Below are 26,261 nucleotides of genomic sequence, written 5' to 3'. Positions count from 1 at the left end.
CCCCGCTAAGCCCTCCTTGTCCCTTCCCTTTGCCTGCCTCTACCCCTGCTTGTGCCCTATATCTCTCTGTCTCTCTCTCTCTCTGACAAATAAATAAATAAAATCTCAAAAAAAAAAAGTTTTCATCATAAGGAAAAAAGAACTGTCACTATGTATGGTGATGAATGTTAAGTTACCCTATTGTAGTAAGCATTTTGCATTATATACAAAATGAAATCATTGTTGTACACCTAAAACTAAGACAATGTTATATGTCAACTATATCCTAATTTTTCTAAAAAAGAAAAAAAAACAAATGCTACAAAAGGTATCAAAAATGGGTTCATAGTGAGTACTGAATATGTATTTTCTTGTATAACTAAGATTTAATTATGTACATAAGGGAGAAGATGTAGTATGTAATGGTTATATGCTCTCATAATGTACATTCAGTACAACTTTCAGAAATTGTACTAGTCGCTAGTAGGAGAATATATAGAAAGTATAAGAAACTCATTGATCACTTTATAGACATTATCAGAGAGTAAATAGATAATTCAAATTAAATTCTAGGAGAAAAAGGGTTGGGAAAAAAACTAGTAACTGATTTCAATATTGCTCCTAGTAGTGAAATAATAGACAGTATTCAAAAAATGAGGAGACTAAGGGTGTTATACAAGGTATCAGTATAAAGAAAAAATTAAAATCTTCCTAAATATGGAAAGATATAGCAAAGAGACACCCCCAAAAAAGAGAACAGAGAAACACAGAATGATGTGTATACACATATACATAATATTTTTGACATAACTAACTCCAAACATGTCAATAATATCAATAAATATAAATGCATTTAATTTACCTATAAAAAGAAAAAGATTTTCAGATTGGCTAACAAAGCAAAATCCAACAGAGAACTATAAACAAAGAATAACTAAAACAAAGATATTCAGAAAGATTAAAAAATAAAAGGATAGGAAAAGCTATAGCATATAATTCAAATAAAAGAAAAAAAAGGATCACAATATCACTACTTAATGATGTAGAATATAACCAAAAAGCAGTCTGAGGGACAAAAGAAGATACTTAATAATGCTAAAGCCTATAATTACCAGAAAATATAGCAGTTATTAATATTTTGGTCAGAACTTTTAAAATAAGAAACTAAAGAAGATTCAATGATGAAATAGAAACACATCAATAATAGGAAAAGCAAAGAAATCTCTCTTAAGATACATCAAGTAGACAAAAAGAGATGGACATAACTTTATCACCAAATAAGTAACTTAATCACTAAAGTAGATTTTTTAGGTGAATATTAAGTTCTAAGTCTTGATAATAAGGAAATATAACTTCACTTCCAATGCACAAAAAATATTTACCAAAATTGACCATAATTTACAAAAAAATTTCAAAAAATAAAAAATACCAAAGAATATAGATAACAAACTCGACTAACCTAAACACAACACAATAAACCTAAAAATAAATAACAAAAACAAAAAACCTTCCACCTGGAAAGAAAAAAAGAAAAGTACTTTATTAAATATCTATGGAATCAAAACAGGAAATACAAGCTTAAAGTACAGATTTCTTATAAATAAAATAGTTAATATATTAAAATCAGTGGAATAAAGCATACATAATGCTTATAGGAAAATTTATAGCCCTAAACATCAATTAAACTGAAAAAAACAATAAACTAAACATCAAACTCGAAAAGCACAAAAATCAAAAGAAAGCATAAGGAAATAATTGTAAAACATAAAATTGGCAATTAGAAAGTTAGTATATGTGGGTATTTACCCCAAAGATACAGACGTAGTGAAGAGAAGGGCCATATGCATCCCAATGTTCATAGCAGCATTATCCACAATAGCTAAATTGTGGAAGGAACCGAGATGCCCTTCAACAGATGACTGGATTAGGAAGCTGTGGTCCATATATACAATGGAATATTACTCAGCTATCAGAAAGAACGAGTTCTCAACATTTGCTGCAACATGGACGGCACTGGAGGAGATAATGCTAAGTGAAATAAGTCAAGCAGAGAAAGACAATTATCTTATGATTTTTCTCATCTATGGAACATAAGAACTAGGAAGATCGGTAGGGGAAGAAAGGGATAAAGAAAGAGGGGTAATCAGAAGGGGGAGTGAAGCATGGGAGACTATGGACTCTGAGAAACAAACTGAGGGCTTCAGAGGGGAAGGGGGTGGGGGAATGGGATAGACTGGTGATGGGTAGTAAGGAGGGCACATATTGCATGGTGCACTGGGTGTTATACGCAACTAATGAATCATCGAACCTTGCATCAGAAACCAGGGATGTACTGTATAGTGACTAACATAATGTAATAAAAAAACATCAAAAAATTAATTAATTAATTAATTAATTTTAAGAAAAGAAAGTTAGTATATGATACAACAAAATAAAAACTAATATAATAAGTCCAAAATGGATTCTTTGAAAAAAATTATTTAAAAAGGTAAGTCTTTTAATCTTACTTATGATAAAGGCAAAAAACACAATTACACAAATCTAGGAAAAACAAGGATAAAGAAATATTTTCTTTTAATTAAGACATTAATTAATTAATACAAATCTACACAAATAAATTTTGTGAAGCCATACACGAATCACTATATATTGTATATTACATTCACACAAAATTCAAAAACAGGTCTACATAAGTGTTAGAAGTAAGGATGATGATTAACTTTGAGGAGAAAGGAAAAATAAAAATTGGAAAGGGCCAAAGGAGTCTTTTGGAATGATAGCAATGTTCTATTTCTTTATCTGTGCTATAGTTACACAGGTATTTGCCTTCTTAATTCATTGAAATATACATACATTATGTTTTATGTATGTGTGATGTACTTCACCAATAACTAAAATAATAAAAATATAATTCAAATTTAAATGGTGTTTGAGTCATCTAAATTTCAATAATTATTTTATTCGTGAATAATAGTCTCCTTTCTCTTCTCACAGCCTAGTGAGAGTAAGAAAGAAAACACAGGATGTCTTCAGTGAAAAACAAAACCAAACACTTTATTCTTCTCAAAATATGGTCTTATGCATAAAAATGGAATTATTCAGTTTCACTGACTCACACACATATCACACAAACATCATTGGAAAATGACTGCTACCTTTACAAAAAAAATTAAACCAGAAAAGAACCATCTACCTAAAAAAAATTCGTAAGAAGCCATATCGAATGCCATTTTCAGGTCGTATAATTTATCTTGATAACTCTGTCTTTCATAATCAAAATAAAATAACTGCTTCAAAAATCCCTTCAAAAGCACCTACCACCTCCTTTCTGTGCGGCCAAGATGTTATTAGCATTCTACATAAATCTACCAGCACTCCAATTATTACTGAACCTACTCTACAAGTTTCTTCAATCACCTCTGAAAATGAATCTACCACAGAAAATACTGCTGCTGAAAAATAAAATCACACAAGAGACTAAAGATGAATGCAAAATCACCCCAAAGATGGCTTTTGAACTCCAAACAACCTCAATGACCATTGCTGAATTCACAAACACCACACAAACCACCTTTGAACCCAAATCCACTCCATAAACTGTGGCTGAAAATGAAACCATGCCAGGCACCACTATTAACTCTGAAACCATACTGGAAATCACTGCTGAGCCCAAAACCAACCCGGAGGCCACTACTAAACACAAAATCACACAAGAGACTGCCACCAAACCAAAAACAAACCCAAAGACCACTAATGAACTCAAAACACCAAAACAACCTCAGTGACCATCACCAAACCTAAAACCACCTCCAGAAAATACTCCTATACCTGAAAACAGCCAAGGGATCACCACTGAACCCAGAACTACCACACATAACACCCCTGAACCCGAAACCACCCGATCAACCAGCACTAAACTTGAAACCCCACCAAAAATCACTGCTGAAAATAAAATCACCCCTGAGACCAAGGCTTGAAATAAACTACCCAAAAAACACTGCTGATCCTAAAATCACCAGAGACCACCCTGAAACTAAAACTACCCCAGAGATTACTGCTGAAGCTGAAATCACCAGTAAACCTTACCATCAAAAAAAAAAAAAAAAAAAAAACTGAGACAACCACTGACCCTGAAACTACCCAATAACCGGTGCTAAATCTGAACCTCCTTAGGAAACATTGCTAAACCTGAAAACACACCAATCCCAGAAACCACTGCAAAACCCAAAACCACTCCAGAAATCATTAACCAACATGACACCACTCAGGAGACCATTACTGGGGATGCCTTGGTGGCTCAGTGGGTTAGGCATCTCACTCTTGACTTGCGCTCAGGTCATGGTCTCAGGGTCATGAGATCGAGCCCCGCATCAGGCTACGCACTGAGCAAGAAGTCTGCTTAAGATTCTCTTTCTCTCCTTCTTCTGCCCCTCCCCACTTGTGCTCCTAGTCTCTCTCTCTAAAAATTAAAAAAAAAAGAGAGACAGAGAGAGACCATCACTGAACCCAAACCACCCTGAGATCACCACTCAACCTAAAGCCATCTCAATGACCACAACCAAACTTGAAACCACCCCCAGAAAACAGTGCTGAACATGAAAACATACCAAAAAACACAGTCATAGCCTGCATTCAATTACTGGTCAATGGGGATAAGAGGATGGTACCAAATTCCAGCCCCCTTGCCTCAATGTTAAACACTCTGAAGGTCTCTCCTCACTGTGGGATAAGCTAAAGCCCCTGCTGCAATAGCATCACAGTTCACTCCTCCCCCTGCCCAATCCCGCTTCCCCTACTTCCTTGCAGATATTGTTCCTGAGACCACACTCCAATAAATTCCTGCAAACAAATCCTCATCTCAGCCTGTTACCTGGGGAACCCAATCTAAAGCAGCTTATGAAAAGTTAGAAGAAAACAATAGGAACTAAGTAACTTTGGGGAGTTGCACCTTTCCCCTCCAAGGCCCAGGGCTGTGAATTACAACTTGAGATGCATTTCCTCCTAATGTTGCTCCTCTGTGTGATGCAGAGTGGCTCTCTAGCCTGAGACCTGCTTTATGAGTGACAGATTCAAAGGCCAGTGACCCCACCCCACCCCCAACACACTGAGCAATTTCGGGCTGTCAGGGACGGAGCACTGACTGGCAAAGCAGCTCATACTACCAGGGAAAACTGAGCTCATAAGAAAAATCACCAAATATTTGAGGACCACAACTACTTCAAAAAAAAATACATGTTGTAATATTTCATCTATCAGAAGCAGAACTATTAGAACAATGGACAAATAATTATCTTGAAAAAATTACTAAAAGAAATAAGGAAAGATGTTAGCAATATGAAAAAATTTAAAAAACAGAAAAGCAAGCAGAAATATTATGTATGAAAATATGATAATTGAAATAAAGAGCCCAAACACTGGGATACAGAGAATGGATATAGTAGAGGAATGGATTAGCAAAGTGGAAGAACAAATTGAGGAAATCTCCCAGAAGGAAAAAACAAGAACACGTAAATAGAAAGTATTAACAAAAAAAAAGTATGAGATACGGAGGCTAGAAGTAGTATGCTAATATCCAGCTAACGGAATTCCCTGAAAAAAAGAAAAATAAAAATGGGTAAAAAAAAACAATATTTGAAGAGAAAATACAGATGTATTTCTCAGATTTAAAAGAGGAAAGAGGGGCGCCTGGGTGGCTCAGTCAGTTAAGCATCTGCCTTCAGCTAAGGTCATGATCCCAGGGTCCTGGAATAGAGCTCAGCGTTGGGCTCTCTGCTCAGTGGGGAGCCTGCTTCTCCCTCTCCCTCTTCCCCTCCCCTGCCCCCTCCTGTGTGTGCTCTCTCTCTCAAATGAATAAATAAAATCTTTTAAAAAAATCTTTAAAAAGACGAGAGACCTCAGAGTAAAAGGGAAATGATACATTAAAAGACCTAATATTAAAACCAAGAGAAAACTATAAAAGCTTTCAAAAGAAAGAAAAAAATCATATTCACATAATTCATTACCAACACTGGATGTAAGATGACAATGGAGTGGTGTTTCCAAAGTACTGATGGAAGAGAACCCAGAATTTTATATTTAACCGAACTGCCATCAGCATATGAGGCCAATAATCTCAGGTATTCAAAGACTCAAAGGCTTTGTTACACAGAGTTCTACTATGCAAAACGTTGTTCAAAAAAAGAGTTTTTAATTAAAAAAATAAATAAGAATAGAGAAAAACCCAAGAGATATTATAAGATATATGAAATATATATCTGAAATATATATATTCAGGTCAAATACTGTAGTAAAGTTCATACTCTCTTTTAAAATGAATTAAACATCCTTCCTAAGAAATTATAAAATGAACAACAGCATAATCTCAAATAACATAGAAAAAAGACAATAAATAGGAGTCAAAATTAATTAAATAGAATGTAAGGATAAAACAGAGAAGATTTAAAAGCCAAAGGTTAGTTCTTAGCAAAAACTAAAAAAATAATCTTTAGTAAGACAGACCAAGAGTAGATGAGAAAAGGAACAAGTTAACAATATTGTAAGTTAAAGCATAGTAACTACACATAAAGTGAACATTAAAGTAAGGTAAGAAAATGCCATGAACAAATATATACCAACAATTTTTCAAACTTACTGAATGGAGATATTCCTAAAAAATATATCTTGCAGATTTGTTCAAAAAGAAAAAACTCAAATAGCCCTATAACTATTATATAAATTGAAGAGAAAAAAATAGCCCAGAGGTTTTACAGGGAAGAAAATAGGTCTGCAAAATTGTCAGTTATACAGATTAGTCCAATTTTATACAAACTCTTCCAGACATTAAGATAAAAAGAGGGAAATCTCCCCAACTCGACCATGATTCAACCAAACAGAGAAAGGAAAATTATAGGCTTATTTCACTCATAAAGAGATGGGGGTGGGGGGAGGGAGGAAGCAGTAGGAACCAAATCCCATTAGGAACCAAAATCCCATTAAAGAATTATTAAAGAAACAACCAAATTGAGTTTCTTTCCAAAAAGAGCACGGTTAAATGTGAAACAAAATTCATAAATGTAATTCAATGCAACAGAGATGTTAAAATAAAGACCAAATGATCATTTCAATAGATGAGGGGAGAAAAGCATTTAATAAGTTCAACACGGCTTATTTTTTTAATTTATATTAAAGTAGAAATATAAAGGAACTCCCTTAAGCTGGAGAATATCTGTTTTTTTAATCTAGAAAAAAAAATCATTGTAAGTGGAAAACATTACTTATTTTTTTTTTAAGTAGGCTCCCACCAGCATGGAGCCCAAAGAGGCGCCTGAACTCACCACCCCAAGATCAAGACCTGAGCTGAGATCAAAAGTCAGACACTTAACCCACGAGCCACCCAGGCACCCCTAGATACACCTGCTTTATATTTCAGTATTATACAAGTGTGCTACTGCACTGAAGGTCTGGCCCGTGCTATAAGACAGAAAAGGAAATTAGACCTAAGTCTGAAAGGAAGAAATAAAATTATTGTTTACACACGGCATAGTCATATTTATAGAAAAACTAAACTATGGGCGAATTATTTAAAACAATGGGAAAACTTACCAAGGTGCCTAGAGTAAGACTTACCTGCATTTCCAAATATTTTGTTTTTGTTGTCGAGAAAAACTGACATCTTTATTGCTCTGGGGGAGCAAGGGTATTAGCTGCCTCTCCAAAAGCGGCCGATCCCTTCACGAAACCCGCCGCTTCGGGCTACGCAGGACGTCACTGCAGCTGCGCAGGAGGGATAGCAGGCATGCGCAGGGGCGGTACCTGTCCTCCTGATCTTGCAGATCACGTGACAGACGGTGCTAGCATTGCGCATGCCTTCTTGTTGATGGTGGTGGAAGGTAGGAGGTGGGAGACTCTCCTGGCCCATCTTCAGTTCGTGACCACCAGGACACCTTTGCCCTCGGACGCCTTTGCCTTCGGCTGCCAGCTCTGAGCCCACAGTCTTGCGGTGAAATAGCCCAATGTAGCGGAAGGAGGTCCAGGTCTGCAGATTACTGGGCTGGGTGCTGTGCGGAGGTCGGGTTATTCCTCTTGATCAGGAAAATGTGTTAGTTGTGCACGCCCACCCATTGCAAATAGGCAGCCGTGGCGGCAGCTTCTGTCACTGAGGCGCCAGAGACCAAAAGAGGCAGCAGCTATCGAGAAGAAATCACAGTTAAAAAAGAAAAGGCAGTTTACAGGAATATCAGAAAAATATGTATCTAGAAATAAAGAAGTCTGAGTTCCCTGAGACCACCATGCTCCGGAGAGGTCTTACGTAGACGCTGTGGTAGACGGCCCCTTACGGCCCTCTCTGACAAGGCATCAGACATCAGACACATGAGAGAAGCCTCCTCAGACCCTTCAGACCAGATGATTACAACTTCACCTCAGTGGACACCAACTGGACATTATTTCAGATTATCAATTTATATTTCTTTTCTCTTTTCCCTTGCTGCATGCATATTCAGTCAGGTAGCAGGCTGTAAGCTTTATCACAGCAGAAACAGTCCATAAGTCTTACTGGCTTTTACTTCCAAAAGCCTAAGTCACTGCGAATGGAGTTTGAAAGAGAAAAGCTTGCCCCACACCAGAAGACATTCCCTCGAGCCAGAAAGAAAAAGAAAACTGACTCCCAAGCAGTAGAGAACCAGCACCTGCTCCATCCATATCTGTGTATTGCCCAAGAAAGCAACTCACCCATAAAAGTCACAGGATGATCAAATTCCAACAGTTTTTCTTGACAATAAGGTAATAATCAAAGGTACAGTCTTAAAATCATCTAATTGCACCTTCTCAGACATTAGTTATTACACAATCATAAAGGAAGGTACAGCTAACCCTTGAACAATACCATAAGCTGTCAATTAACATATTTTTGTAAGTTATATGTATTAGATATGGTATTCCTACAATAAAGTAAGCTAGAAGAAAGAAAATGTTATTAAGAAAATCATAAAAAGGAAAATGCATGTACAATACTGTAGTGTATTTATAAAAGGAAAAATCCACTTATAAGTGGATCCACACAGTTTAAACTCATGTTGTTCAAGGTCAACTGCATAGATATTTGGGACTCATAAAAAAGGGATTGTGTAATTTGTGTTTTCTGCATTATTTGAGAATATTCAATACTGCCATAGAAGATAAGAAAAACAAACCAAGTGGATGAAATCCATAAGCAGTATTTAGCATAATCGCTTTTAGGCAAAACAAAGTACAGGAATGCCTCCTTTTATTGGACTTCACTTTATCGCCCTTCAGATATTCTGTTTTTTACAAACTGAAGGTTTGTGGCAACCCTGCATGGAGAAAGTCTATCAGTGCAGTTTTTCCAACAGTATTTGCTCACTTCGTGTCTCTGTGACACATTTTGGTAATTTTTGCAATATTTCAAACTTTTTCATTACTATTGTGTTTGCTGCTGGTGATCTGTGATTCATGATTACAACTCACTGAAAGTTCAGATGATGGCTGGCATTTTTTAGCAATGAGGTATTTTCTTTAAGGTATGTACAATTTTTTTGCACATAATGCTATTACACACTTAATAGACTACAGTAGAGTGTAAACATAACTTTTATATGCACTGGGAAGCCAAAAAGTTCGTTTGATGCACTTTATTGCAATATTCACGTCATTGCGGTGGTCTGGAATCAAATTTACAATATCTCTGAGGTCTGTTGCCTACATTAAATATAGATAAAAGTAAATGGCTTGTGATATAGGGGCAGAATTCATAAAATGTGTTAAATATAGATAGCAAACAGCTTAGTAACCTGTGAGACATGCTAAAAGGTAGAATAAATGAAATAATGAGGAACAAACAAAAATGTTATTTAGAGATAGAAAAAGATGTACAGACCAAGTCATGACAATGGTACTTCTAGGCTGACAGCTGTCATCTCTTCTTCAGCCACCCCCTGGTGACACTATATGATCCCATTTGGGCCCCATATGTGCTAAACTCCATAGTTTTTCAGCAGGCTAATTGGTGAGCTGCACAATAGCCAGGCATACTTTCCCTGCCTCTCTTTGAGAAGGAAAGGAGCACAACCAGCCCAGGTCACTCTCCTGTTGATCTTCCTGGCCCAAACCACAACTCTGGTTTTGTGACAATGCCATCAGTTGGAAAGGGGTGTGTCAAAGAGAGGATAGATGAGTGTTGTGTGACACAGGAATCCACCTACCTGAACCCTATCTGAAGTGCTGTACCTGCCCCATCTCTTTCTTCTTCTCGAGTGTTTTATTTTTTTTTCTCATTTATTTTTAAGTAAGCTTCACGTCCAATGTGAGGCTTGAACTCACGACCCTGAGATCAAGAGTCGCATGCTCTACAACTGAACCAGCCAGGTGCCCCTCAACAAGTGTTTTAAATTGATTTAATAAACCATGGGATTCGAACTTTCCAATTTGGTCTGTGAGTCTTTTGATTCTGTGACCTCTGGTTGTGTGCTAAGAGGCCACCATTACACCAAAGTAATGCACTGTAGCTATAACTAGGTTATGCAAGGGGAAACACTTCCCTTGTTGTAATCCTTCTGATTTTCTCATTAGAAAAGTAGAATATTATTTAAAAAGAGCATCAAAAATAACGCATAGTAGAATTTCTGTTGAACAGAAGAGAGTGCTGTCATGAATTTTTAAAGATAATTCTCACACACATCAACTCAGAAACAGATTTTTATTTAGGTTCTTTGCACCCCACTTTTCAAAACATCGAATTCTAGACTTTCTTTTTAAAAAATTTCTTTGAATTCAATTAGGCTAACGAGAATGTTGAAGTGTTCATTTTGTTTTGTTTTTAATCTGCAAGTTAATTGTGCATCATTTATCCTAATATTTACTGAGCACCCATTATGTGCCAGGCACGGGGTTGGCTCTGAGAAGAACCTTGAGGAAGATATCATCCCTACTCCAGGCTTCTCTTGTACTCTCTACCAGCCCCAAAAATCTTTCCCCAATATATTAGCCCAAGCGTCCTTTCATTTTGAGTTTCCCTTACCCCTTTTTCTGATCTACTGGTCCTGTTTCTCTCTAATAGGCCTCCTGATTCTGAATTATAAAAGGCGAGGAACCAGGCAAATAAAGGTAATAGTCTCCTCTGAGAATGAGGGAAGAAGAAATTAAAGACAAATGAGATAAAGATGGGGAAGAAAACCCAAAGTTTACATTTTTATTTTGTTAGTTATAACAAATACTTTTCATAAATACATTCATAATTTTAAGAAGTTTACCTTACTGGGAGCAATGAAATTAACTCTATTACTTTTTTTAAATATTTATTTAATACTATACAATACAGAAATTCAAGTTTGCTTTTATGTTTATCTTATTTTAATAATAGGCTTTATAGGCAGTCACAGCTGCACATATGACCTCACAAGTAAGTATAGATCCAAACAGAATATTTGGGCTGTTCTTACCAAATTCTCATACCCAGCTTTGATTGGCTGTGACTGCTGACTCATGACAGCTGTTTTCCATCCTATACGCCAAGTCTGTAAGTTTTTAATTATATCCCTTTTCCTAATATCAATCAGTTTTACTCATAAACCAGTGAGATGGTCTTGCATTTTTTAACAAATTGTTTTAAAACCCACTGAAACTCTTCCTTTGGAAGGTTTTCAGATAGCTTAGGGTATTATTTTCCTAGTTTTTTAAGCATATATATATATATATGAGAGGTTATGTAGGAGACACAAATAATTTTTGACAACAAAACTTATAGAAATATTTCTCAAACATATTTTACAAATAGTATTTTTCATAAAACAAGTTGTACTCAAGAAACAGTTACTTTTTCGTTCATCGTCTTATGTTCATTTTAAGAATTACTTTGTAGAGACATATTAATAATGCTTCTAATTTTTCAAAGAATCAAAACATTGCTTACTGCCAACAGCAACCCAGAAAAAGTTTAGAAAATCTAAAGCCTTTTGTAAAAGAAAATGCATCTCAACTTTAAGTTTGACAGCCTTTTTAAACACTTAGCTAAAACTTTACTATCAAACCTCCGTGCCATAACAAAGATTCTTTTTTTTTTTAAGGTTTTATTTATTTACTTGACAGAGAGAGATAGTGAGCACCAGTGGGGAGAGGGACAGAGGGAGAGGGAGAAGCAGGTGCCCTGCTAAGCAGAGAGTTCAATGCTGGACTAGATCCCAGGACCCTGAGATAATGACCTGAGCCAAAGACAGACACTTAAGCAACGGAGTCACCCAGTCCGAAAGATTTTCATTGTCACTATATTTCATTAAAAAAAAAAGGCATTCTAAAGATTTTACTAATTAAAACAATATAATTGATAAATTTCTTCATCTAACACACCTAAACCATATTACATTACAATACACTGAAAGTGAATTAGTCACTCCGTGCTACAAAACTCTCTTGTTTTTCTCAACATATATCTTCACTACACATATTACCAAATAAAACAAAATACTGTGACATGCCCCCTAGTATACTAACTCAATAGTCAACCAACAAAAAGCAAGGCTCCTCGATAGAAACATGACATATGAATCTTTGACATTTGGACCTATCAGTACCTACATTAGATACCAGTAATGCTTATTTCATTTTTTATTTTTAATTAAAGGCTAAGTTCTAGAATTTTCTTTCCACATTTAATTGATCATCTTACACATATCTCCAGGTGGGTGCACTCTACCCTGGAGATTTTAAGGAGGTGCAGTTAGTGTCATGACTTCTCTGAGGTCCCTCTGCTTAATTTAAGAAACTTCTCTCTCACCTGAGCACAGATGAATTGAACAAATAATGAAACATTGCCCACAATTGTTAAAACAACTTCCAACATGAAGAATGGCCTGTCTGAACTTTAGAATTCCTTGAGTTGTTTAGAATTCCTACAGTTGTATAGAATTCCTTTGGAGTTGTACAAAAAAGAAAAAGGAAATGCCAATGTGACGGTTAGATTTAATGCAAAACCTATAAAGTTTTGTTAACAGCCTCTCCAAGTTCAATAGTCATTTGACACAAAAGCATATTAGCATCAATCAATAACTAAGATGCTCGTCCCAAATGAACCTACTCTAAAGTACAAATTGTTTGTCTAACCTTTCTACAATCCACCCTACCAAGGAAAGTGGAATAGAAACTATTGCGATGTTCCTTATAATTTATCCTTAGTTCTCAATGTCTCCATGAACAAAGGTCACAGGATAGGAAATAGTCTGGCTTATTTTAATGATTTTACTCTTTTCTCAAAATAATCCATCCTAGATAAAAACATGGATAACTGGTCGAATTTGTTCCCTTTAAGTTTCCTTACAGTGCTAGAGATATGCATATAACACAGAATAAGAACTTAAAAATATACTAAAAGTTATAGTTAAGAATCACACTTTTTTAAACGGGAAGAAATAACTTGTGTTAATGTAAAATCTATCTGAATTTAACTCTCCCACACAACTGCCTCAACAAATTTAGGCATTTAATGTTATAAATATAATATTATAAACAACCCACCTATTTCATTCAGTTCGTTTCACTTTAATTTTTCACAAGTACCGATGTTCAAACATTTGACTAGAGAGTCAAGACCCTGCGTCATTGCATAAGACGTTATACTGTCTCTGGAATTTATTTACTGTCTCTGAAGTAATGGCTGAAGATATGACACAGGTAAGTAGCTCCTATCTATATTTACTATCCCTTTTAAGCATGCTTACCTTACTAATATTAAATATCAATGAACACTGTGTACTGTGTAAGGCTGATGAATCACAGACCTGTACCCCTGAAACAAATAATACATTATATGTTAATAATAAAAAATATATATATCAATGAACTTAACCCCTTGACATAATTTCCAGAGAATGGACAATCTTAAATTCTCCTGATATTTTAGTTCCTCCTGAAAGCGTGTTAGATACTATATAAAATAATATTAAAAGACACCAAGGACAATAAGTTTCCGTCAACTAAAGGTCCTCCCATAGACACAGCCCAGGTATTCAAAAAAGTTGAGAGACTTTTCAAAAGGGACTTGAATGTACAATCTGTTCATCAGAAGAATATGAGTGTCTATTTGCCTAAGAAAAAAAATTATGCAAAAGAATGCCTGCCAATATCTACTCACAACTACCCATTGTTTAAGAAAAGATCATCAGACCAGAAATAAGTTCATCAAACTTTTTTTGTCATCAAGAGAAATCCAGTGAAAGGACTGTGCATAATCACCAGTATTTTCCTATAAATTCTCCTTCTTAATCTCATTTTTTATTTCTAGTTACCATCAAGAGGATGCTTAAATACAGTAGCTGATAAGAATCAACCTGACAAGAAGGAGCTCCTAACAGGGTAAGTATGTGTCTATTTGGAAATATCCAGTCCATTTTGGAATTTACCTAAAATTCCTCAGTTTACAATAGAGTCCTTAATAAAGGGTACCTATAAGAAATGCCAGAAGATATTAATTGCAGCCAATCCAAAAACTCAAATGTGCCCTAAGAGAAAGAGGTGGGACATGATATTTTTTAAGATTTAAAGTTTTCAGGGCACCTGGCTGGCTCAGTCAGAAGAGTATGTGACTCTTGATCTCGGGGTTGTGAGGTCAAGCTGCACATTGGATATAGAGATTACTTATATAAACGAATATTTTTTTAGAAGATTTAAAGTTTTCAACTGAATGTGGCTAAGAAAAGAGCTTTTGTTGTATTTTGAAACAGTTCTATTGGAACAACTCTTGCAACTAAAATGAAATGCAAAATCCGAGGCCTCACCGTGGTTTAATAAGCCCTGTGTAATAAGTAATAAGTTTTACCATTGGCATTTCTCCAGCTTTATCTCAACCACTCCTCCTGTTGACCACTATCCTCCTGCCACACTGGACTTCTTGAAATTTAGCTGTCTGTCTGCCTCTAACCCTCTTCCTATACTCATTATCTAGCTAACTTTATTCACTCTACAGATGTCAGCATGAATGTCACTTCACCAAAGTGGTCTCCCCTTTGCATTCCTCACCCATCTCAATCAGAATTGTCCCATTACATACCTTCTTATAGCACCTGTACTTATTCTTCATTGCACTTATCACCATTTCTAATTGGGTATCTGTGTCTTTATTTAATTATTGCTTGGCTCCCTAACTTGTTCTCTGAGATGGAAGAAATCTGCTTTGCTCACTCATGGATTCTTAGTGCATCACATACTCCTGCCATGTAATAGACTTGCAATAAGTTTCATCCAATTTTCCTTTAAATAAAATGTTCTTCCCAGGATAGCTTAATTTTCTGTGATGTTCACCAGAAAGGACAGGTAATAGAAAGCAAACTAAGTTAGCACTTGTCAGATAAATGTCATAGTGAAAAACCTCCAAAATGTTCTGTGGCTTCTTTTATCTGAGCCAAACGTGAAGTGAACAGGAACAAAATATTTTCTTTTTTACTGTCTTTTTTCACTGTGACTTTTTATTCCCATCATTTATTATGTCTACAAGATCGAAAATGAATTTAGTTAACCAAACACTTGCAATAATTAAACACCTATGTAAATATAATCTTCAGGAAGCTGTTATCTCTCAAAAAATAAATGTGATTTCATAGTAACTGAACTAGCTGAAATATTTGAAGTTAGAAAGTCATGTATAGGACCCCAGTCATTTCTTCGTGTGTGCAAAATCTTCAGAATTCAATTAAAAAAAAATTTCATTTTAAAAAACTCAACTTTAAAATGAAATAATGAACATCTTACAATGTAAAAATAAAAACAACAAAAAAAAAAACACTAAGGTTTAGTCTACAGTTGAAACTTACCTCAAAGAGTAGGGTACATTATTCAAATAAAAAGTAGAAGAGCATTTAAAATATTTTCTCCCTAACCTACCAATCCTTCTTCTCCCTCTCAACCTGCACTCTGTGAGGAAACATTTTGTAGTGCTAGCTATGCGTGAGGTACTTTGCCAGACGCTAAGAATACGGAGATTTGGGGTTTTTAAGTTCCAATCTTAAGAAGAAACTCTCAGGGGCGCCTGGGTAGCGCAGTCATTAGGCGTCTGCTTTCGGCTCAGGGCGTGATCCCGGCATTATGGGATCGAGCCCCACAACAGGCTCCTCTGCTGGGAGCCTGCTTCTTCCTCTCCCACTTCCCCTGCTTGTGTTCCCTCTCTCACTGGCTGTCTCTCTCTGTCAAATAAATAAATAAATCTTTAAAAAAAAAAAAAAAGAAGAAGAAGAAACTCTCAGTCTGGACATCCATAGGGGTAGTCTGGGGACAAGAGTAGATAATACAGTATAGCTCAGGGCACAGTATTGGGCGTAATGTGAGGACACAGGAAGGCTTAGGGGCCATAGCCAAACAAAATTTTAAAAGTTGAGTAGAAGTTATCTACTCACGGGAGCAATGGGAGACAGAGAAGCCAATGCAGATTCCAGGTAAGGGCACCAAGGGCAGTGAGAACATAGCGTATTTAGAAAACTGCCAGTCCTTTATGCTGGCATAGCTGGTTTTAAAAAATATTAGACAGAATGCGGAGGACCCTGTACACCCAGAGAGTTTGGATTTCATCCCGCAGCTGTGGAAAGTAAACAAAGGATTTTAAGCAGAGGAGCACCGTGAAGGCATTCACATTTTTGGAAGCACGTTCTGGCTACAAAGGGAAAGGAGTTGCAGGAAGGGTGAAGGTAGAGTAGGAGGGCTTCAGTTTGGAAGCTATTATACAGTACATTAAGAAATTGTGAAAAACTGAACTACAGATGGGAACATGGAATATGGCAGAAAGGATCAGGAAACCTAATGAACTGAACAGAGAAGGATTGATGAATCCTGTTGAAATGTGAGGCGGAAGTATGGAATGAAGAGGAGTTTTGACAAGTGAGGAGTCAAAAATGACTTTCAAATTTCTTCTTTAAGCAAGTGTGTGAATGGTAGTGTCACTCCTTCAGAAGGGGCTATAGAAGGACAAGAGGTGGGGTGAGATGGACATGTTACTAGTTTAATTTTGCAGATATCAGTTTGGAGTTCCTGTTCGAAATGCGAAGGGAAAATCCTGTGGTTGCAGGATATACAGTTTTGGAGCTCAGAGAGAGCTCTGTTGCATAGGTAGAGATTTGGGAGGCAAGAGCATACAGCTGGCAGCTGAAGCCCCCACTTGGATGAGATTGCTCAAGGAGGACACATACAATGGGAAGACAGGACCCTCCTGAAGGCACTGTTTTCTCTTTCTAGTCTTTTCCCCTTTTTTTCCTGCTCTGCTTTCCCCTACACTTCCTCTATCCTCTTCTCACAACTTCTTTTTTTTTTTTAAGATTTTTATTTATTTATTTAACAGAGTGAGAGACAGCCAGCGAGAGAGGGAATACAAGCAGGGGGAGTGGGAGAGGAAGAAGCAGGCTCTCAGTGGAGGAGCCTGATGTGGGGCTCGATCCCAGGACTCTGGGATCACGCTCTGAGCCGTAGGCAGATGCTTAACGACTGAGCCACCCAGGCGCCCCATCACAGCTTCTATCTCTCTGTACTTCTTAAATAATATCCCATTATATAAGTTTTGTTTTAATGATTTCTTAACTATATTAGAATTTTATGCACATTGTATATACATTATATACCTTAAAGTGGACTCCACGTTGTGTGTAGCTTGAACTCATGACTGTGAGATCCAAACCTGAGCTGAGATCAAGAGTCAAACACTTAACTGAGCCACCCAGCTGCCCTCATTGTGTTTAACTTTTAAAAGGGAGTGAGCAGAGGCACCTGGCTGTCTCAGTCAGAAAAGCCTGCAACTCTTGATCTCTGGGTTGTGAGTTCAAGACCTACACTGGGTTGTAGAGATTACTTAAATAAATAAAATTTTTTTTACAAAGTGAGTGAGCATTTCAATTTCTACTTTTTTCTGTCCAAAATTAGCTAAACTGAATTGTCTTTTATATGGGTAAAAATCTAAACTAATTTGGGAGAACATAGGAAGGTAAATTTGCATCTTCAACCCAAATAAGAAAATGATGATGCATTTCATTGTTTATGTAGTAGATAGCCATATCTGTCTAGAAATGACTGGTGGATAGCAGAAATGTTATGCATAATTTAAAATTATACCACACAGTAAAATCAATACTTTACTAATAGTCTTCCAGGATTTTAAATACTTTTTGTATAGATTTTTTTTTTTTTTGGTTGTTTAGAGATGGGTAGGATGTATTGCACAAATATCCTCTAACTTTGTCTGGAGGATTCTTCTTTGCAAACATACGGGAGTCCTCATAAGATAAAAGGAGTTTAGTTTACACACAGGTTTTAGTTGCAGGGGGAAAAAAATGCTCTTTACAAAAATATCAGTATTTGAATTATTTGAGCTCTTATTTCATGAGCCCTAAAAAAGAAAATAAAGGGCTGGTCTTTGCATTTATTTATAAATATTGTTCATCTTCATCATCAAAAGATTCATTCCTATCATAAATATTAAAACTTTTCCAAGCTATGCCTCTTGAGTAAATAAAAATTTTGCTCCAATCTTGCTTCAGTGTGACTAACAGAATAATCATTTTGGCTTTTTGCAGAGTATAACAATTAAACATGAAAATCATATTCCAAATTCTTTGGGTACTGAGCCTCTGCTTTTCGGTAAGTCCCGTTAATCACAATGATTCCTCAACCTTATCTAACTCTAGTAGTGGACAATGACTTGCAATCATCTTTTTAAAATTTTCACTGTAGTTTATTTTTGATTCTAAACACTGTAGTAAAATCATGCATAATCAATATGATGATTTTAAAAAAAGATTCAAATTTTTGCATGAACTTAATAAATCAGCCATGGAGCAAGTACTCAAAAAAAAGAAAAAGAGAAAAAAGGTTCCAAAAATTACTTTGGAACAATAGCACTGCTGAAACAGGAATGTAAAGTATCAAGTGACTAAAGAAGAATTTCATTTAGATATATATGCTCTGGGATAATTATTTAAGGGAAAAGCAACTAAGTGTTGGTTTTTTGTTTTTTTTTTAAGATTTTATTTATTTATTTGACAGACAGTGAAAGAGCACGAGCAGGGGGAGCAGCAGAGGGAGAGGGAGAAGTGGGCAGCAGGGAGCATGATGCTGGTTTCCATCCCAGGACCCTGGGATCATGATCCAAGCTGAAGGCAGTCGCTTAACCAACTGAGCCACCCCTCTAAGTGTTTCTCTTTTCTTCCTTTTTTTCCCCCACCTGTCCTCATTTCATCACACTGGCAGTAGTTCAGAACTCCACGAGAAAGCTGGTGAGGGCGTTCAGGTTTAAAAGCCTGTACGTAGCACATGGGCTAGAAATCATAGTAGAAGCTATGAATTTGATAGACCCTACATCCCAAACATCTTCTCTAAATGTTCCCAGTCCTATCTCATGCTAACTGAAATCAGGCTCTTCCCTTAGAGACTGACTTCCCCTGTACCTCTCTCAAGTGGGGGCTGGTGTTTTCCCTCTTCCTTCACTCCACGAGACCTGTAGCTGTGATGACTGAACTCCTTGCTTTTGATCACTGCTTCCAGCCTGTTCTTCCTTCCCACATTCTTGAAAACCACTAGCTTTGAATTTCCCATCATCTATTATACGACCCACCAGCCTATCCAGCTTCAGTCATCAACTGACCCAGGTTGCTGGTCCTCATTCCTCCAGGGTTTTAGCACCTGGCTCATTATCACTCTCTGATGTTATTACTATCTTAATTCTTGGTGATTTCAATTGAAAATCCTTTCAAACTCTATCCTCTCAGTTGCTGATCCTGCCATCTCAAAAGATCTTATCCACCCAACAAACACTTCAGTCTTTCCAGGCTCCTCCCTCTTGTGCTCTAAATCCTCTAAGCCTATATCGGTGTCCTAACTTCCATTGTGTCCTCACTTTTCTCCTTAGCCAAATTAGAGTTCATGGTCTACCAGTATTAGCCCTCCTTGCTTTTCCTCCCATCCATACACTTTTTAACTCTTCTAGATAACTAGCCCCTTTCCCTCTCCTCTCACACATCCAAAACCTCTTCCTCCATCCTCTTTCTCAGCTGGTGACTTACTTCCCATTTCACCAAGAAAATAAAAACACCTAAAAATGAACCTTCACAAGTTCCTATCACCATTATCTATACACCTACTCTTAGCCATACCTATATATTCTGAGCAGTCCAAATTCCTTGCTAAGACCAACCTTTCCACTCATGCACTAGATCTCATGCCTTCTTGCCTATTCAAGGGCATCACCCCTAAAACTCCCTTTCTTTCCACTCTCATCACTTTTCTCACTCTCAACTAGATTATTCGCAACAACATGAAAGTTTGTTCTTCTATTTTAACAAAGAAAACCTCTATCAACTCCCCTCACATCTCTACCAGCTACTGCTCCACTTGTGAAAAATTGTCTACGCTTAATTTTATGTAACAAATGAGTTAGACTGAGATCATATGAAAATTTTTAAAAGCTTTGACTGGAGAACTGTGGATGATTATAGTAACATATATGAGTTCCTCTGTCAAGGTCCAAATATATCAGCAGCAATTTTTTTTGAGACATGTAAGTAAGAGTTTCTTGAATATTGTACTGTTAAATAATATGAATAATTTATCCTAAATTAAACTTCTTTTTCAGTAAAGAAAGAATAGCTTATTCAAGACTAAGTTATTCAGGGTCTGATAAGTACCAAAATTATACTAAGATGATATGAGGATAGGCAAAAAAGACAATTATTTCTTCCAGGGAGTTTAAATTTATTGTAGAATCTTTAGAACTTTATAATTTAGATAAATACTTAATTTTGTAACATGAGGTCCTGATTACTATTATAGAAATAAAAACAAAATTACAGAAGAAGGAGAAATTAATTCAAATTGAGGGACTTTTTTAAGATCGTCTAGAAAAACAACATTGAGTACACGCATACACATAATATGCACAAATGGCCAAAGGCTTCATCTTCATATGTGCCAGTGACAAGATCTTATATATCTCACTAGGAGATATTGAACAGAAGGAAAGAAAGAAAGACAGACTCACTTGTTTAAATACAGTGGTTTTTTTTTTTTTATGAGCCAGAACCATAACTATTAGGAGCAAATGTTCTTAATTCTTTGTAATTTAATATTTTGCAATAGAGATATTAAGTATGACTGATTTTGCCTATGTCTATCTTCAGGCCAGTCAGAGTCAAGAAAGGAATAATGGGTTCAATCAAAGACGACAGTTGCATTCACCTGGTCAAGTGCCAGCTCGATCACAATCCGCTCAAGTCAAGCGTTTTCCAAATCCAAATCCACCAAGATCCAACTTGCCTCAGTATCACCAAAACTTAGCTGGCCAGTCACTAAGTAGATCAACCAATTCAAAGTTACGTCCTCCTAAAAAGCAACTTCTTTCAAAGTCATCTATCCCAAAAAACCTAGCAAAACTACAAACTCATTCAAATAAAGCTAGCCAACCAAAACTAGGTCCAACTGAGCACAGTTCAAAAACTCAAAGTAGGTCTAGACAGCCACAAGTTTATCAAAATAACCCTATTCAAAAAAGGCCCCATTTCAAGTCAACTATTCACAATAGACCCAATTCATTACATCCTGGTCCATTATCACACTCTAAAAGACAGCCTCAAAAATCCCAATCTCCTCCAAATTCTTCTGTTAAAAGAGTGATCAAACCATTCAAATCTCCTTCAAATACAGTTTTTCAGCAAAAACCTCAACCAACCAAGCGTAATCCTAATCCACACGCTCTACAAAAAGCTGGCCTAAACAAGCCACGTCTAAATGAATTCGCTAGAGGAAGAACTAGACAAAGAAAGCCTAATCCAAAAGCACTTGTCCAAAATACACGACGCCACACCAAAACTCATCTACAACCACCTGGTGGAAGAAAATATATACAGGCACTAGATCCAAGAAAATGTCTACAACCATCAAGTCAAGGAAGACGTCCACAGTCATCTAGTCGAAGACAACACCCACATCCACTTAGTCAAAAGATACCAAATCCACCAATTAAAGTACCTGGACAAATTAAGCCTTGTATTAGGCCACACATTCAAAATAAACCTGGATCACACCACCATCATCCACATATACCTCTTTCCCCAGGCAAGCTATATCCACCTCCCTACATCCCCACCCCGCAACCACAGGTGCAACCAACCAGCAAGGTGATAAGTACCAGAACCCAAGTCTTAAACACGACACCATTTGCTGCCATTGCCACCACGACTCCCCACACTATCAGCTCCCACACAACCTCCACTACAACCACAAACAAAATATCATCTGCTCTCGTCTCTGAAAGTACAACTCCTTCTGATATCACAGTTTCCAGTCCTAAAATCCAAGTTCCAGCCACCATTCCACCCACTGCTGCAACCACATCTAATGCCCCAACTACCGAGATTTCAACTCCCCTTGTTACTACCACTCCTCTCACAGCCACCATGCGAACAACTCCTTTTACCACACAAGAGATTACCACTGTACACGCAACCGCTGGAGTTCCAACTATAATTTCCAACACAACCATCACGTTCACAGCTGCAACTCTCTTTACCACCACATCGTCTGCCTCTACGGTGCAAAATGCCACTGCTCCCACCAACGCCTCATCCGCAGCTGATACAGAAGGGATCACGGCCCTCAGGACGACCACTGAGTCAGGATATGAAACAACAGAACTTCCCTACAACAGCACCAACCCTGATAATAACTACACATTTGAAACTACAGAATCTTATTACTATTATGAATAATTTGATGCCTCTAATTCTAAAATTACAGCACCTACCTACCCCACTCCAAAACCTGCCTCTACCACCAACTAAATACAATTTTCTAAACTGTATTGTTCTTTAACTCCATGATTATGCCTTTTTTCTCTAAAATAATTTTCCAGAGTATTTAGAAAGACAGTAAAGATTAAGCAAGTGAAATTATGAAGTATTTTATGATTTCATTAGAAAAGAACTCTCTAGTCATTTTAAAGTACTACCCTCCTTTTCCGCCACTGCCTGACTCCGCTAAGTGCTCAGTGAGAGAATCAGATAATTTAAAGTACAACTACAAACACTTCTAGAGTCATTGAGGCTAAAAGCTTAGTATTGGGGTTGGAGAGGGGGAAGAAACTAGTGGAGTTTCAGGGATTTCTTTGAAAAATTCTAATTTAATTTGTTCTGATAGAAAAGGATAAAGGAAATATTGTGAATTGCTTAAAAGTATAGGTGTGGGAGTCAGATTAGTGTTGAGTCTTATTCCTGCCATTTATTGGTGGAATAATCTTGAGCAACCTTTCCAGTCTTCAAATTCCTCATGTATGAAAATGATAGTAATGCCTCGTTTTATAAAATAGCTGAGAAATTTAAATTCAATGATGTACCTGACATGGTACCTGACACAGAATAACCACTAAATAGTTGTGGTTGTCAGAAAATTATGTAGAGTTATTCCTTACTGCCTTCCTATACATGACTTAGAACTCTCTCTGCTTTTTTCATTCCACATTAGCTTAGCCCTTGGCAGACAGTATCCCTGCAGTGGAACAGGTTGTTATTGACCTTGGCTTCCTTAGAACCCATATTTGCGTCTGTTAAATCTGGGAAACCAGGCCGCCTTGCTCCATATTAAAAGCCAGGGAGTTCCATTAGGTAGAGAGACTCTTCAGTCTTTATTAGCTCTTGATTTTTATCAGTTTCTTCAGTGTGTCTTTCAGAGATTCAGTGCAAAATTGGATATTAAAGCAAAATATCACTTAGAGAGTTCAAATCATAGGAATTTAAGCTTCACTCCTGAGACGTATACTATATCAAATTTACCCTCTGTTATTGATTCTGCTTTTGAGGAAGGACAATAAAGTGAAATATTTTGGAAAAGATTTGTGTCATGTTGTTATGTCACATGTTATGTAAACTGGATGAAATACAGTACTGAAAAAGAAATTTTTCTGAATTTTTACTGAATTTATTTCTGAAAATAGGTGGCTAAAATGTCAGTACATGCATCCAAGGCACCCCAAGGCACTGAAAAATTCATTTTTGACATATTAACCTAATTTCTTAGAAAAAATACATGTAAATTCTCCTAAATTAGAGAGGCATAAAATTATTTTTATTTCTGAAGACATTTCTCTCTCCTCTGGGTTATCTGTATTTAAAATGTTCTCTACTTGGATAGGGCTCATTTAAAGTGGCAAATTATTTTCTTCCCCTCTAGAGATTAAAGTATTTCTCTTTTTCATGTCAATCAATGAAAGATGGTTAGGACTCCCAAATTATTGACCACCATCTGGATTTTCATTCCCCTATAGATCTATATATGCCCTATTAGAACCCGATCTCCCACCCTCCCCTCAATCCCTGTCTTTCCATTGTGCCGTCCAGACACAAGAGCAGGTCATTTGTGAGCATTATACCATGGTCTTCAATCTTTATTCGGAAAGTTCCTGTCATCCTATTTCCCTAGCTGGGACTGAGTTTCTCAAAGTAGACTTTCCAGTATTGAATGCTTTTTTCTCACACCCTCGTGAAGCACAGGACCTGGAGATAGGATATATGGGCACTTCATAGCCTCAACTAGATTATTTCCATTCCTTTTCCCTCAAAACCCATAACGCCTTTAAAGTGTGTATCATCAGAGTTTACAAACACTACTGTCCCCTTTTGCTTACCTGTTCTTCTCCCGTCACTCTTCCAGTCACTGAATATTTTATTTCCCAGCTTACTGGCTTTTTCCCCACCATTTCTTGCTTTATCATGGTTGGTGACTCTAACGATCACGTAGGATATTTGCTTAAAACCTGGCCTCACTTCTTTCACCTCACATCTAATGATCCTTTCCTCCACCACACTTCTTCACCCTTTCTCATGGTCAAACCCGGCAGTCAATTACTGGACCCCTGCCAAAATCCCAATTTCAAGCTTTCTATTCTGTAATCACCATCTTCTATCTTTCCAGCTCCAGTATTACCAATCTCAATAACTCTTTGGTATATCTGGTCTTTAATCAATTCACCTCCCCAGCTGGGTCAAGGTCCATCACCTCCTTCCTGTCCCTTTTTCTCTTCTTTCTCTTCTTACCCAACTTACAGCCCATTAATATAACATTTTTATTTCTATACACTGAACTCCTTCTTTTATGTATACATATTTTTACACAAAACTCCCACTTTGCACAAACATAAGGTGAACTTCAACATCACTGCATATGCTCTTCTTTTCTAATTCAGAATCTTCCAGGCACATATACATCATAACCAGAGTGTGATGAAATATTAGGCATCAAGGATCTAAAAAATAAAACCTATCAAGATATTCTCCTGTGTGTATAACTTGAACCTGGTGGTTGTACCTGGGTTATTGCTTAATTTCACTGAAGGCAACATGTCCACAAATGTTGCTGACCCATGGATATCAGTCAAAAAACAAGTATATTTTCAAACAGGAAACTAATGTGGAAAAAATAGAGCTTGCTTGTGGGAGAGTTTACAAAAATATTTTTAGTATTGATGGTATAGCCAAACGGAGATGTTCAAGGAAGTCGAAGAGCTGAAACTGGAGAGTTAAGATTTTAAGAAAGAAAATGGAGATTCAATCTGTGTAAAGTATATAAAACCATGAGGACAGATTAGTAACTTTAGCATTATTTACAGAACAAAACAGGGATTGTTACTTTCATAGTACCTGTTATTTTCTCACCAGCATTTATCACAATTATGTTTTCTTAATATAATAAAAATGTAATTATAGATTTTTTTTGTATGTTTACTTGCTTTGTCTTTCTTCTTCACCTGTCTGTAACCTCCACAAGGACAAGGAACATGTTGTTTTGCTGTCTACTACATCCCCAGTGGAGTAGAGCAGAATCTCAACAAATTTTTGTGGCTAGATAGAATGGGTGGATAGATGGATCGAGACCGATGAAGGAACAAAATGAGCTTTGTGGACAACTCCTCCAAAAATTACTTAAGGCAATGAAAAATCAGCTTTCAAATGAATACATACCTAAGCTGACCATCCCTCCTTCTCAGTCTTCCCAGGAAAGAATGGTGCATAAACTCTCCATGAGAAAACATTGAAACAATTAGGAAATTAGGAAAAGAAGATGTGCACAGTTACTCCTTCTATTCCCCTACCCTCTGAATCACCATCTTCTTTGGTTAGTCTCACAAATATTACTTTTTCCTGCCAGAAGCCAAGGTTGTCTCCTTCTGCAGCTGTTCCATTGTCTCCATCTCTGTTCTCAACCAAGATACCTGGTACCTTCTGTGGTTTGGACCTACTGCCAAAGTAACAGGTCTACCTCAAATAAGCAAGGCAAAAGGC

The 26,261-nt window shown here is 36.8% G+C and overlaps 1 protein-coding gene and 1 long non-coding RNA gene across 2 annotated transcripts in view; one reads left to right on the top strand and one right to left on the bottom strand.

Moving 5' to 3' along the window:
* LOC148109546 (uncharacterized) overlaps positions 1–7,704 on the bottom strand; it is a 76,683-nt gene extending 68,979 nt beyond the window's left edge. The window contains exon 1 of the long non-coding RNA XR_015725452.1: positions 7,585–7,704. This is a non-coding gene — a long non-coding RNA (uncharacterized LOC148109546). The remainder of the gene's footprint in view (positions 1–7,584) is intronic.
* A 10,824-nt stretch (positions 7,705–18,528) lies between these two features.
* Positions 18,529–22,769, top strand: LOC148109545 (uncharacterized). The gene is given in 3 exon segments (XM_087863927.1): positions 18,529–18,576; positions 21,111–22,411; positions 22,577–22,769. Coding segments are annotated over 3 exon segments (1,542 nt in total).
* Positions 22,770–26,261: the final 3,492 nt, after the last annotated feature.

Source organism: Ursus americanus, chromosome 8, assembly GCF_024610735.1.
Source record: "Ursus americanus isolate L20-20 chromosome 8, mUrsAme1.1.p, whole genome shotgun sequence".
Classification (NCBI taxonomy): Eukaryota; Metazoa; Chordata; class Mammalia; order Carnivora; family Ursidae; genus Ursus; species Ursus americanus.
Note: the sequence above shows the minus strand (reverse complement) of the source record. Positions and strands in the feature narration are given on the sequence as shown.